Source organism: Cottoperca gobio, chromosome 1 (assembly GCF_900634415.1).
Source record: "Cottoperca gobio chromosome 1, fCotGob3.1, whole genome shotgun sequence".
NCBI classification, from domain to species: domain Eukaryota; kingdom Metazoa; phylum Chordata; class Actinopteri; order Perciformes; family Bovichtidae; genus Cottoperca; species Cottoperca gobio.
In genome coordinates this window covers 19,513,557-19,528,221 of record NC_041355.1, presented here as the reverse complement: position 1 = coordinate 19,528,221, position 14,665 = coordinate 19,513,557, and the positions used below count along the sequence as shown (strand labels likewise).

Sequence of the window (14,665 nt, the reverse complement as noted above, 5' to 3'; positions counted from 1 at the left end):
AGAGAGAGAGAGGGAGAGAGAAAGAGGAGAGAGAGAGGGAAAGAGAGAGATAGAGAGGGAGAGAGAGAGAGAGAAGAGAGAGGGAAGAGAGAGAGGGAAAAGAGAGAGGGAAGAAGAGAGAGAGCGAGAGAGCAGATAATAGAGGGCGCGGGATCTAATGAGGAGGAGAGAGAGAGAGATCTTGAGAGGAGAGATAGAGGGCCAGTATCGGGCTCTTTCGCCTCTCTCTCGTTTGTCTCGCTCTCTCTCTATCTTTTCCCTCTCTCCGTTCCCTCTCTCTCCCTCTCTCTCTCTCCCCTCTCTCTCTCCCTCTCTCTCTCTCTCTCTCTCTCTCTCACTCTTTGTCTCTCTCTCTCTCTCTCTCTCCCTATCTCTCTCACTTTCAGCTAAATTAGATTTATCAACATTACATTTCTAAAACAATATTGTAAAGGCGAGGGAGTACAATATAATGGCTGTCTGCCTGTCTCACTTTCCGCTCTCTTCTTCCCAGTTTAATATAGTTTAACTGAATTCAGTGCAGTTATTGTGGTGTATTGGCATGGATGCTGTATAAACAATTTTGTCAAGGAGGACCAGTTCAGTAGATCAATAATAATAAAAAGATTGCTCTCATTCTGTCTCCTAAATGATATTAGCTTGGCTGGCATGACTACGAGATGAACAATATGAATCGCTGAATCACAATGTTTTTGTGTATGTGTGTCTTCAACTCCTTTTACCTCTTTGGTCCAGTACTGAATAATTTTTTGTTAAGTTTCACAGACATCCAAAAGCTAGAGAGATGGGTTGGAGGCAGCAAGAGTTTAACAAGCCTCTATGATCAATTACCTTTGTTTTCTATGTCATGGGTTCATTAAAATATAATACAACAAAACAATCACAAATAAAAACCTATAGTTTACAATTGTCCACTAGACAAGTTCATCTTTGTTCAGCACAAATTAAACAATAACAGAGCATTGCAGGCAACATATTAAAATATGAATTGAATACACTATTACATCAGAGGTCTCCTTCAATAAATCTATGTATATCCTATATATTATATAAAAATCATAACAATAATCAAACAAAAACATCAAATACCATGTGCAGGATTTACATACAAAAGTAATCTTCAAAATATTATTTTTAAAAGCTGTTATTTAATTTATTTGCTTGCAGATGAAGCATGATGTAAGTAATAAGAGAATATTGTAATGTTTCTGTTGTTACAAACTCCCAGTCATAGATATAAAACAGTGTGTTTATACTACCACCTCCCAAGAAAAACTCCAGGAAATCCCTGTCAGCATAATATTGTAGGGTACATAATAATGTGAGCAGCATCCAGTCACGTTTAAACGCGTGGAGGCTTTCTATTTGCAGACTTGGGTTGCCAGGTAACCACGCAGAGCGGCATTTCAGTTGTAGTTCAAAGGAGGTCGTATCTTCTTTACTAATAACACAAGAGCTGAGGAAAGAAACTACATATCCCAGAATGCACGTCTTGAGGAAGTACTCCTCCCATTTTAAGCACATGACTTGTGGTACTCCAGTGAGCCACAACAACAGAAACATTTGTGCAGCTAATGTTTTGCTGAGCTAGGTTTTTACTGTCATTGGCTGTGTATAGTTATTTTTAAAATGAAGCTGCAGTGTTTAGTTGTTGCTCTGTGCTTCGGCGTGGGTTGTAATGGCTGGGAAATACTCACGTGAATTTAACGAGCTCAAGCCGAGCGGCAGTGATGGGCAGACGGTGGAGTTCAGGATGGCTAAATTGGACCAGGTGTGGGAGAAGGCTAAACGGGTACGTATATGAGACAAACTATTATCTGTACGGTTAACGTAATGCTGTAGCAAACAGCTGTCAGCAGCTGCACGTCCTCACAAACAACGTTAGCCATCGGCCAGTGAAGTAAACCAAGCAACCTAGCTAACGGTGGCTAGTGCAGCTTTCTCAGTAATGTTACAGTATAGTGGGAATAACCAGTATCCCAAATAAAGATACAGCTTTAATATACACGGTTTAATTAGATAGCAGGAGATGATGAACTCTTATCCACACATGCAGGGGTTCCAGTGGACAAGCATGTTGTACGTCTTTGTTCATTGTGATGTGCGTGAGGGATATACAGCCAAGAAGCTGGGAAATAAGCGTGTGCGCGTGCATAGGGGTCATAATGGTTATAACCAATTGCAAAAAAAAGTTGTGAGTGCAAGTTAATCAGAGAGACCCTTTTGTTAATCTGGTCAGACCAATTTCACACTTTGAGAACACACACAGCGAGGCGCAGACCAATGTGCTTCAATACAAGTCCATCTAAATAATCGAGTTCCAGCTCCACCTAAATAGAAGTTTCTATAGGAACTGACATTTTCCACTTTCGTTAATCAAATAATCTGTAATCAACAATACTCCCAAACAACCTCATTTGCTGTGTTTAATCTGTGTCCCTTTGCTTTCTTTTCCCTCAAAGTTTCTCCCCCCTTCTGTCTAACTAAAGTTATGTTTTCTCTTATTTTGGTTGTAATAGATGCAGTTGTCCCCAGTGCGGCAGTCTGAGCTGCACAGTGACCTGAAGATCCAGGAGAAAGATGAGCTGCAGTGGAAGAAGGTGAAGGTGGAGGGGCTGGATGAAAACGGGGAGAAAGAAGCCCAGCTCCGACGTAACTTCAACGGTGAGACAGCTCTGTCTGCTGGTGGCATAATACAACAGAATGTTACAAAATGCAAATCCTTAGTGTTGTTCATACATGAAGCGCTTTACATATGACATTATAACATAATGGAATATTGTAAAACGCATTGGAAATGAGAAAATTATAAGTGTGTGTGTGTGTGTGTGTGTGTGGTTGGTTGATAGAATAACTGATGTGTTACTTTGCACTGCATATAATCCCTCCTCCCTGTTAAGGTTATACTGTTGCCAACGCCTCTTATTCAGACTGTATACATTTAGCATGTGAAAGGTATGAGTATATATGAAATATTGGCAAAGAAATATTCATATATTCCTTTTGATTACAGAGCTCATGGTCACATCCCACAATTATTTGCAAATATTGATCCTGTAGATCAATCAGTCCTCATTTTGTAAACATTATAATGGTGAAAGAAGCGGGAACAGCACCAAGCATCGACAGAATCAGATGTCAATGTATTTTTATCAATTTAATTATAAACCATATTTTTTATTTTGCAAACCAGCTACATTTATATTGGTGTCAATTGCACATAGATGTGAGAGTATGCTGTGCATGTTGCATTCTTGATACTAAATCACATGCATGTCTTCTAGTATTCAATATATACTTGGGCTGTAAAACATGTATGAACAGTTCAGTTTGTTCTATGATGCTAAAAGGGCCTGACTGACAATCAAATACTTAATTCAATCCTGATTAATTCCAAAGCCGGGGTATCAGTGTGTGAAGTACCTGCAGGCGACGACACAGCCATACACACCAGTCTGTTTAGCATTCTGCCACTAGCAGCCAGTGGACACTTCCTGCCCCTCTGCAGCTCCCCTCCCCCCCCCCCCTCCCACTGGTGCAACGACCTTCCAGCTCCAGGCTGAGCAGCAAGGTCACTCTCTGCTCCTTTGTCGTTAAATATGAACCTTCAAGGAGGACCTCAAGTCACCATCTCCTCACTGAATCAATTTCTTCTCTTTGAGTCAGTTTAATTGGGCACAAAAACTATTTCTGTCTCTATTTTTCTTTTCATAATTAGTTTCCTTGAAGCTCTCGGTTAGATATGCCGAGAGACAAACCCCTTGCTTGTTGTAAATTGGTTGGTCTGGGAAGCTCGTTTTACTGTTTACACTCATTGCAGATAACTTGGGTGAAGGGCCTCAGCTAATCACATAAAATGCAAAGTATACGAGCCCACATATGTGGTCTACAGGTTCTTGCATCATGTTTATGAGGATTTAAAACGAGTGTGGACTCTCTTAACGAAGTATCAGAAGTTAATAAGTGACACAGGGATGGGTCACCAACAGGTTGAGATGGAGCTGAATCAGCGGCTGCAATAACAGTTTACTAGAGCAGAATAATGAGGGCAGAGCTTCTTCAGAGCAAAGTCCGACTTTGTATTGTTTATGTAGCCGGCCGAAATGTTGGGAGGACCAACTGCTGATATATCGTGCTACTGGGTATATTTGGCACATAACTGACTATATTAAGTAATTGGTTACAGAAATACAGGTGGCGACATCATCACTTGCATGTCTTGGAAAATGGGTCTACCTAAGAGTTCTGGCAGTTTTTGGATTTAAAATAATTTTCTGTCTTCTTTTGCTTTTCCTTGCTTGTTCAGGATTCCTGCCAAGTTCTGGGGTTAAGTAAAGTGTTCTGTTAAGTGAGTGAGTAGGAGGGTAAATTAGCATTTTCCTCTTGTCTCTTTACTCATCATTAAAGGTTATTCAGGTTAAGAGCAGCACTACACAAAACACAGATACATCACCTCCTCTGTGCTTCCTATGTCAAACAAAGGGAAGTTAGTTTTGTTTTAAAAAGCTCTCGTTAGATTCACAGACTTGTTCAAACCTTGTTTCTTGGCCTGCTCAGTATATTTTAGCAGCTGAGTCATTATTCTACTCCCCTCTGATCTTTTAAACATATGTGGTGACTTAATTAAATGATTAGTCACGTTAGATGCTCTTGCTTGTCAAACAGTTTCCTCTCATGGAAGCCTCAGTTGTTACTCTTACAGGCTCATGTCAGGCTCAATTATCTCAGCAGTTTTTAGTAAAATGTCTGTGTTATTTATGTTATGTAGTGATCCTGGCCAAGTATGGAATGGATGGGAAAAGAGACACTCGACCACTGGAGAGCAACAGCCTGAAGGACCACGACACCAAAGAGGGAGACATCTTTGACGATCCCAGGCTGGACAAACTCTGGAACAAGGTGTGTGGGTGGGTGTGTGTGTGTGTGTGTGTGGGTGGGTGGGTGGCAGTGCCATTTTGGGTCCTTTTTCTTCCTCCTGATGCTGGTGAATAAAAAATCTCCCACGGTTGTTAGATAAAATAAAGACATGACCCTCGAATCAGCTCAAAACACATTTTCACTCAATTTCACATTAAAAAGATTCACCAAATACTTTACAAGGCTGTCACCCAGCACCACTACTAGTATTTGAATGCAGCTTTTACATTTTACACAGTAACTGCATTTATTTATTTATTTTTAATCTTGTGCTCTGGCACCTTTTGTTACAGGATGTATGCAGCTATTTAGGGAAAGAAAGTAGAAAGTTTTACTGTAGCTCTATCTGAATTTCCTACATTTCACAATTCAAGTCTGAAGTTGAATGAAGCTTGTGTTATTTATCTAATGTATGTGCATGTTTCAGTGTCTACTGCGTTGCTTTGCGCATTCACATTCTCTCCTCCGCTCTGTTTCCGCTCCCGACACACACACACACGTGCGCACACACCTACAGTCAGAGGAAAGGAGAGGAGACAAGTGCAAAAAAGTCAAAAATCCAACACATTAATTATAAATGGAGCGCCACGCACCCATCCCCATTTTCTTCCCTCCTGGCAGGTTGTGTCACTACAGTTGAGTCTTTACGACCGGAGCATCCTGTTGGGTGCCCAGTAGCGCAAAGCCCTTTGGTCTGTGCCCATTCAGTAGAACCACACAAAGTCAAGCATGACTTCTTTTTCTCCATGTGAATTTAGTTTTTCCCTTGTGGGCCCTTTTACGTCGTCCAGCCGCGGCTCAGTCGTGGATTAAAATGGCGCTATTATTGTATAATAAGAGATGACAACAAAAATTGGACTTCAACGTTTTTCTTTTTTTATTGAAACATAAACAAAATCTGCAATAAAGACATCAAAGAAACTAAAGCAATAGTCCATGAAAAAACATTTGATCATATGTCGGCCTAACAAACGGTATGCCAACATAAAATAAATGACCTGGCTTTGTTGAGCATATCTATTGATCTCCATCACTGCATTTCAGTACCGCACACACACACACACACACACAACACAACAAACAGCTGAGAATAACTAATAATAATTAATGTGGGATTAATATTCCTTATTTCATGGGCTGTTTGGGATAAAGCATATAAAATCTTTAAAAAACAATACTGATTTGGATAACGATTACGAAGGCAACGGTCAAAGCTTTGAATTTCATTCAGTACAGTGATCCATAAAAAATGTAATTAAAAAGTAATAAAAGTCATATTATAATGTACAATAAAAAAAGTTGGAAAAAAGTCGAAATAAAGTACAACATGAAAACTTAATGCCTCCGGCCATAAAAAAAAAAGCAATAAAAGTGACCAATGGATGTTATATTTTTATATGTTAGAGTGTGATTTAAATTTCAAGTTTCAGCACAATTCCTTTATATGCAAACATTAACATCTTTGCTTATTGCAGTTGAAAACAATACAATCTTTAAACACTGGATGATATGTTTGTAAGACAATTGGACATATGCTATATATATTCAGTGTGAAATTCTTCTTGTGTTTTGACTGTCCATTGAGTTTATAGATTATTAAATGTCTATATTCTGCTGTATTTCCTGCCACCTAAACCATATCAATAAAGGAAAGTACCATATCAAGCAGTGACGGTATTTGGAAAACAACCTGTTAATAATCTCCGTCCAAAATATGTCCGTTCCTTCACCGCTGCTTTTGAGACTAACTCCTCTCTGCCTGCGATGACTGTTCCCCCCCCCACCAGGCCAAGAGCTCAGGGAAGTTCTCCAACGAGGAGTTGCTGAGTCTGCAGAGGGAGTTCCAGCATCACAAGGACAAAATGCACGAGTACAACATCCTCATCGATACCATCAGCAGAACCGAGGGTGAGCTACGTGAATCACCCCCTTTGCCCTGCTGCGAGCTGAGGGGTCACACCTCCTCCACTCGGTTATATCTGTATTTTATTATTATTTTCTGAGGCCAAGTTAATAATCCTTTAAGCACGGTCCTCCTCTTTACTATTCACCACTTTATGCTTTTGTATATAGGCAGATTTATGGTAAGTTTAAAATGTACATATTCACATGAAAGAATGTTGTTGCAAAATGAAGACAGAGTTATATTTTCTAGGCTCAGTGCAGTTTCCAAAGTAAATGAATGCAAAGACCTCCTCTTCCTCACGTCCTCTTTCCGTCTTATTTGGCTGTTCTGCAGCTCAGGTCAGTCATCCAAAAATCAGTCGCAGGTCTGCTGTGCTCTCCGTCTATGTTCAGTCTTGTGGTCATGTACGTAGGTGGAAGGTATCAGACTGCACATGCTGCCACCCACAGCTCTGTGCTCTATCAGTGCTTGTCACATCACATCAAGCTGAGAGTTTTAATCCGAGCAGACAGGCCCCACTGTGTTTGAGAGAGACGCGGGGAGGACAGCCACGTCATTCTGACATGATTGACAATTTGCAGCTGTTTCAAGCCAGAACTTTGCTGCTCAAGCTCCGCAGCTTTACCTTTTGTAAACGAGCCAGGGGGGGTTTTCTGCTTGTCTGATGCATTTAAATATTGAGCCAATCACTTGCTGCTTTGAGGAGAGTCTCCATGCACTTCCACAACACCACCATCTCCATCCACACACACTTCTTCTGCCTTCCCCAGTCTTCATTTCATCTTGTTTTTCTCTTTTGATCTAAATGTCAACAGATGGCCGTTTTTCACTTCCTTACCTTTTCTCAGGGTGAGACGATGTTTCATAACCGCATAGTGGTTATCAAATGACTGTGACGCATGCAGAAAACGCCAGTCCTGTGAAAACAGTTTTACAATTTATCTCCTTATTTATTGCTGTTTTTCTTTGTCTCTTTTATTAATTAAATTCCCTTCTTTTCTTCTTTTTTTTCTTCTCTCTATTTCGTGGTTTCTTATTCTTGTGTCTTCATCTCCTCTCCTCCTCCCGCCCTCCCTCCCCATCTAATTCATCCACCCAACCTGACTCCTAACCCTCCCCGGTCACCTCCTCTCCTTCCCATCTCTCCCTCCACCTGTTCGCCTCAGCAGAAATCCATAAGAACGTGATCTCTCCCCTGGAGGGCGACACTAAAGAGCACGTGCTGCACCAGAAGCACACGGACCTGAAGCAGAAAATGAGAAACCTCAACCAGGGCTTTGAGCGCCTCCATAAGCTCAGCCACGAGGGCTTCACTGAAGACAGCGGTGAGAGAGAGAAAACACACACACACACACACACACACACACACACACAGCTCGAGCGTTGATATGCTAACGGCTTAACGTAAGTGTTTTGAGTTTTTAGCCCACATCGCTGCATCCATCAATTTATGTAAACCAGCTTCTCCTTGTGCTATTTAACTTGGAGAAATCATTAGTCTGTCATGATTACATTTTCTTGTAGGTTATAGTCTCTCATATCCTGTACTGCGGTGTGTGTGTGTGTGTGTGTGTGTGGGGTCTCAGGTGTGCAGGTTTCAGTGGGAGTCTGATGGAGAGTTTAGATGAAGGTGATGTACTTGCTGCTGATTCATACTGACTCCTTCACTTCCTCTCCTGTAATTCCCCTCCAGGTTGCAGCTCTCTCTACCACTTGTTTTCATCCTCCCCTCACTTCCTGTCTCCTCTTGCATAAAACAATCTCCATCTGGTTCTGTTATACATGCAGCTTTCTAGTACTTATTGAGTTGAGGAGGGAAAAGCAATCTGTGACAGAGGAGATGTGAATGCAAGCAGTTTTGTTCTCTTTCATATTGCGTATATATACAATATTTCTGAGCAACTGAGTTTTTGTTATTTGTTTGCATCTGTCGTCACTGCTCCCTCCCTCTTGCGTGTGTTTTAAGTATTGCTGAGGCTCCCATCTCTATTAAACTATTGAACTATTAAACTCTTCATCTCTGTCTCCGTCTGTTCTTCCTCTGTAGAGTTTCGGGAGCCCCGTGTGATTGAACTGTGGGAGGCTGCCAAGAGAGCCAACATCAGCGAAGACGAGCTGGACTCTCTCAAGGTAGCTCTTGCATTGCTTGGGATGGTCTTTTGGACGCTTACTGCTTTCACCCATTTGTGTCTAAATAACACTTTTTGTTTGATCAGAGAACTACAGTCTAACTTTCACAGTGCACTTGGTAGTTAAGTACTACTTGTGTATGTATGGTAAGCCTTGAAGCCTCAAGTGCACATTATTATGATCACATTTTATGCATAACACATTTCAAATGTATTCCACTCTTCAACATCTCTTTGTGCTCCTTTCACCTTTTGTCCCATGAGCAGAGAATCGCAGTCAACAACTTTTCAACTTTTGTTTCAAGATGAGTTTTGTCACAGGGAAACATTTCCTCTCTAGCCTCTACTTGAGATGCATATCAGCTCCCCTGTGCAGCTCTGCATGCAATTGAAGGTGAACTGAACGTGCACCTCTCCGTGTTCACCGCCCTCCTTTCCTTGTTCACTTAGGAGGAGCTGCGTCACTTTGAGACTAAGGTGGAGAAGCACAGCCACTACCAGGAGCAGCTGGAGCTCTCCCACCAGAAGTTGCGACACGTGGAATCTTTAGGAGACAAAGACCACATCAAGAGGAACCAGGAGAAGTATGAATCACTCGCTGAGAAGACCAGGGAGATGGGTTACAAGGTAAGGAGGGATACAAAGCTTACCCAACATTCTGCCATCAAACACCACAAAGCTGCTGCAGAGACTAACGATGTTGCAACACAGGCGAGGAATAAAACGTTGCTATAGTGCTGAGAAACAGCAGTTACAAAGAAATAGGGGCTGAAGGTTAACAACACTTGATAATGTTCCTGTTGTAGAAGAAGTGTTTCTTCTACAGTTGCAATGTGTTTTGGTAATAAACAAAGGCTGTTGGAAGTTGTTCAAGAACTCCAAAAGGTTTTGATCAAGCCTCATCGAAATAAAATTAACATTTAACCTGTAAATGTATTAGAGATAACTAGGACAAAGCAGGTTAGATACATTCTTACGTATAATCTGTGTTGCAGCCGATGAGAAGCCCATAATTAGTTTCCAAAACTTAGATTTTAAACGGTCAACATTTGCAATGGTTCAATTTGTTATTTGGTAAACCAGCTAATGTTTCAAAGTACATTCTGATTGATACATTTGTCAGATTTGTACAACGGCTCATGGTATATGTTAAAATATTGCTTCCACAATGATCTTTATGCCATAAAAGTTTAAAAACATTACTAATACCAGTATACCAGTATAAATGAAATTGAGCAAAGAAGGATTCCCTTCATACAACATGAACAGTGCAGAAGATTGACCAGAGTCACGAATTACCATGAAAAGCACCAAAACATTAGCTGTTGTGATCTTTTGAGTCATAGCCAAGGTTTGATGTAAGCTCATCATTTGTCAGTGAAATGCTCACATGTCTGTCTTTCATTGTTTGATTTCAGATGAAGAAACATATGCAGGACTTGTCCAACAAGATCTCTCGTGAAGGACTCGAGCACAATGAGCTCTGAGAGGCTCCGATCATGAACTGAAATAATTCCCTCTACAACCACAGCGCGTACGTCACGTCCCCCCCTCCAACTACTGAAAAAAACAAATCAGTGTTTTCTACTTTTCTAGTGTTATTAGTCACTTTTTTTCTATTTTTAAATTGCTGAAAGAATGAACTGTGGGTCGATTGTACATAATATAGATGAGATTTCTCATAAATCAAATGGAGTTATTGGGATAACATGGGTCTGATTATCAGGCACAGTACAGATACAATGAAGATGGAATTGTTCACATACTAGTCTGGTACGACATTTATTTGTACAACTATGCAGGAAGATGTAGAAGAAATGTGTGTGTGTGTGTGTGTCTGTGTGTGTCTGTGTGAGGGATGGACAGCAGCAGATTAGTTTGACATTTACAGAGCGACTGCCGGACAACTTCATCGTGTACGAGTTGTATTGGCACATTGCTGGCCGACTATTTGTGCAAATCCATCTTCCATCAGCTGTGCGTGTAATAAATGCTACATCAGATAGACTTAGTACTGTAGTAACTCATACCTTAGTCTGCTGAAATATTGTTTAATCAATTTAAAATGAAGAATGCTTTGCAGATTCAGGTAGGAAGCAGTGAAACCCGGAAACCTGAAGATGTAACAGCAATCTTTTAATAAGTAAGATAGAGGTGCCGTCAACATACAAACAGTAATATCTTAAAAATACATACATTTATTATCGTGGCATAAATAAAAGCAGTTAATATTTACAAATCCTGTGCAGGAAAGCCGCTCCTGTGGTGACTGACAGGCCATTTTTTCAAATGTGTCAAGTTTTTTTTTTTTTTTTTAACTCTTCCTCGTGTTTCTCCTGACACTGCTGGAGAGCCGCCACCATAAAAATAAATTAGTGCCAAACCTTCTCAAGAGGGAGGTGAGAAATTGGAGCACACACACTGTGCTTTTCATCAATTCCGACGAGAAGCTGAGACATTGATTACTGTGATGAATAATGTTCCTGGCTGCCTGATTACTCCGTCATGTCCTGCTTGGGCCACATGGACCTGGATTATTGTCATTTGCACCCGAGGTGTAACTCTAAAATGCTTATTTCAATCGAATGCTTTTATGCTCTGACCTGGAATGATAGCCGAGCAAGCTGGGACTAAGGCGCTCGATCTCATTGATCTCTCACTTCATGGTAAGAGTGGGAACAACAGAGAGCCTCGCCCTGACACTCTGAAGACTGTAAATCTAGCTAGAGTCTATAAGACATTCCAGCTCAACAAAATACAACTTGTCAAGCACAGCTGCCGTCTCCTATCTATAATATCAGTGGTAAACATTAGTGTTTGGTGCCGTTCCCTCATAATTAAGGTTTATTTTACCATTTCTCAACAATCACCTGGGAATCTTAAAAGAGGCAGAAAGTTTCTCCCCCGACCGCAGCAGACAAGTGCCACGCAGCAGAGATGCATCAGAGACTTCCAGACAGTTCCTATTTTCTACTTAGTGGAATGGATTGTTTGTGGGAATTTCTGCACATTGGCACAGCTGTGGGTGTGTTAAGTACAATGATTGGTACGATCAACTGCAATTAAGCACTTTAGCTTATTCAGACACATGGAGAGAATCAGCAATGAAAACTGAAGTGAAGTGTCGAGTTGGGTGTTGCAGAGTCACTTTGGTGGCCCTCGCCGCCTGCTCTCCAGCTGAGTCAGTCTGTCCTCCCGGCCCTGAACATGCTCCGCCCCCACTCTCTGAGCTGTTTCCATGGCAGCGATGTCGAGGTGGGCGTACCTGATGGAGCCCTCTTCTGGTCGGGAGAGCAGCGGTAAAGGGGAGAAAGGACAAGACAGTTAGATGTGTTCTGTAACTTAAAATTGTCACATGCAAGAAAAACATGCACATGATGCTGTCAATAACTGAGTTGCATTTTGTATTAAATGAATCTCATTGTATTTTATGACATGTTCTTCCTTCGTAGAGGTGGAATATAACTATACCATTAATATAATCCAATTGTAAAACGGCAGAAAAATGACTTCAGTTACAATCTGAAAGATCCCCGTTTCCTTCTCTTCTAATCTTCGAGATTATCACTATTCACAGTTTAGAATTAGAATTTAGACTGTTTGTAAATTGCTTAGTTTTCAGTCCAAAGATGTGATTATACCACATAAATTGGCATTAAAACATAATAAAATTCACATCTGTTTTCCCATTAATAACTTGTTTCTCCCCATTCATTGAGTGCACTGACCTGTCCCTACGTGATACAAATGGCAAAGAAGCAGGAAAATAAGCAGCAACAGAAGAATGCTCTCATTTGTAAGATTCAGGACACATTCTGGTAGCAGGTGCATTAAGTACCGTCTTTGTTCCTACCCTCCATGAATCTATAAATGTGTGTCATAATCTATAATGCTGTGTATGCTAATGATGCGTTAGGCCCACACTGACAAAGCCAATCCCTCATAAGCCAGATGTAAAAGAAAGTTGCTTCAGGAAGAGTCCGATTTAAAGTGACTCGGTGTTCTTACTGGGTCTGCAGAGCTGCACATTGTTCCCTCCGACAGCACTGTACGGACTGCAGGCACGAGCTGAGCCGGGCTCCTGCAAGGTCCAGCGCCGTGTAGAGCAGCTCTCTGTTAGTCCTAGCTGGCAGGGGGCTAATGGGGATGTTCACATAATTAACAGTGCTGTCACTAAGGCGCCCGCTGTCCAGGGATACCGACTGTGGAGCTTCATGGGCAGACTTGAACATACCTGAAGGAAAAATCCAAAAGAATAGCTGTTAAACTGGTTGTCCATTCAATCCCGGAACAGCAGGATTAAGTGTCAGTATATCAGCAGTGAGACACTCTTGATGGTAAAACACAGAGACAAATGAGTTTCATCTGGAAAACTTCAGACTTTTGGTGATTTTCTTACCCCAGGCTGATGTTGGTCTACGCATACTCGGAGCAACAGGTGGGGGAGGAGGGGGTGGAGGGGCAGAGGGTGGGAGAGAGGACACCAACCTCTTCAGACCCGCCAACTTATCCCCAATGTCATGCTGCTCCTCTCTCACACAGAGAGGAGGATCTGGGAACAAAGTATTCAGATACATTTACATAAAAGTACCAATGTGAAACAACTCCACTACAGTAAAGTTCTTTATTTTAAATCTTAGGGAGGTAAAATGATGTATTAAGTGGTATCACCAATAATGTACTCACAGCAAGAGTCTGTCAGTACTATATAATAATATATGATCATGTTTTATTTTATTACTGAATTCAAATGTATGCAGTATTTTAGTGTTGTAGCAGCTACAACACTAAAATATGGAAACATTTTAGCATTTTAACATAATGGCAGATTAAAACAAGTCATATTTTTTGTCTATCATAAAATTTTAATGAAAAAAGTTATAGTATAGCACCTTATAAAAATACCTAAAAATGTCCTAGTATGCTATTACTTTAAAGGACATACATTACTATTCATTATTTTAATTTATTTTTCATACTATACGATCACTTTTTTGTGACATACTATGGTCATAAAGAGGTCATAGGTAGGTATGTATGTAAAAAGAAATCATATAGTATGTCAAAGTATAATATGTCACAAAATAGTTATGACAAACTAGTCACAAAGAAGTCATAGTATAGTATGTCATGAAAAGTCATATCTCTTTAAGTGCATTACTAGTACTTAGTACTGTACTTAGTTACTTTCCAACACTTGGTAAGACCCGAGCACACTAGCTGCCGTCACACACACCTTGTGTATCTGCAGCAGGAGACAGGCCTGAGTGGGCAACCTAGAAAATGAATGACAAAAACATTATTTAAGATTTGATCTTGAAGCGCTCTAGAATTGGCTCAAAGGTAAACAGCTAACATTATAACACAGCTGCTTTAGCTTTAAGAAATAAGCTCGTTTGATGGGCTTGTCATTGATATCATGTTACTCTGCTGAACAAGTAGTAGTTACAGGATATTGGCACATTTAATTTGCCTTCATTTCCCAAGATTGTTGTGAGTCGGTTGATTTTAAAGACTTCATCATGTTAGAAAGTATTGGAACAGAACACGTAGAGGAGCCTAAAGTCAGCACATGTACTCACAATGTCTGTTTCACAGCATCCAGCTAAAGTTTGTTAACATTAACTACTGATCACACCGGACTAATTAAGACTGTCACAGCAAAACCTATTGAAATCTATTGAGTAAGGACGTGTTTTATTGCCTATGAATA

General features: G+C 40.7%; 1 protein-coding gene across 1 annotated transcript; it reads left to right on the top strand.

The window, feature by feature from the left end:
* Positions 1-1,527: 1,527 nt before the first annotated feature.
* lrpap1 (low density lipoprotein receptor-related protein associated protein 1) lies at positions 1,528-11,196 on the top strand. The gene is made up of 8 exons (XM_029432868.1): positions 1,528-1,792; positions 2,520-2,664; positions 4,769-4,899; positions 6,705-6,825; positions 7,993-8,148; positions 8,871-8,953; positions 9,403-9,579; positions 10,371-11,196. Exons 1-8 carry the CDS (start codon positions 1,679-1,681, stop codon positions 10,437-10,439), a joined length of 996 nt encoding a protein of 331 aa, XP_029288728.1. The 5' UTR covers positions 1,528-1,678; the 3' UTR covers positions 10,440-11,196.
* Positions 11,197-14,665: the final 3,469 nt, after the last annotated feature.

What these genes read in the sequence shown, in the direction of transcription:
- lrpap1 (XM_029432868.1), top strand. Translation starts at nt 1,679, where the DNA reads ATGGCTGGGAAATACTCACGTGAATTTAACGAGCTCAAGCCGAGCGGC. An exon ending in TACCATCAGCAGAACCGAGG is followed by an intron (nt 6,826 to 7,992) that starts GTGAGCTACGTG and finishes TCGCCTCAGCAG; the next exon opens with AAATCCATAAGAACGTGATC. An exon ending in CCAGGGAGATGGGTTACAAG is followed by an intron (nt 9,580 to 10,370) that starts GTAAGGAGGGAT and finishes GTTTGATTTCAG; the next exon opens with ATGAAGAAACATATGCAGGA.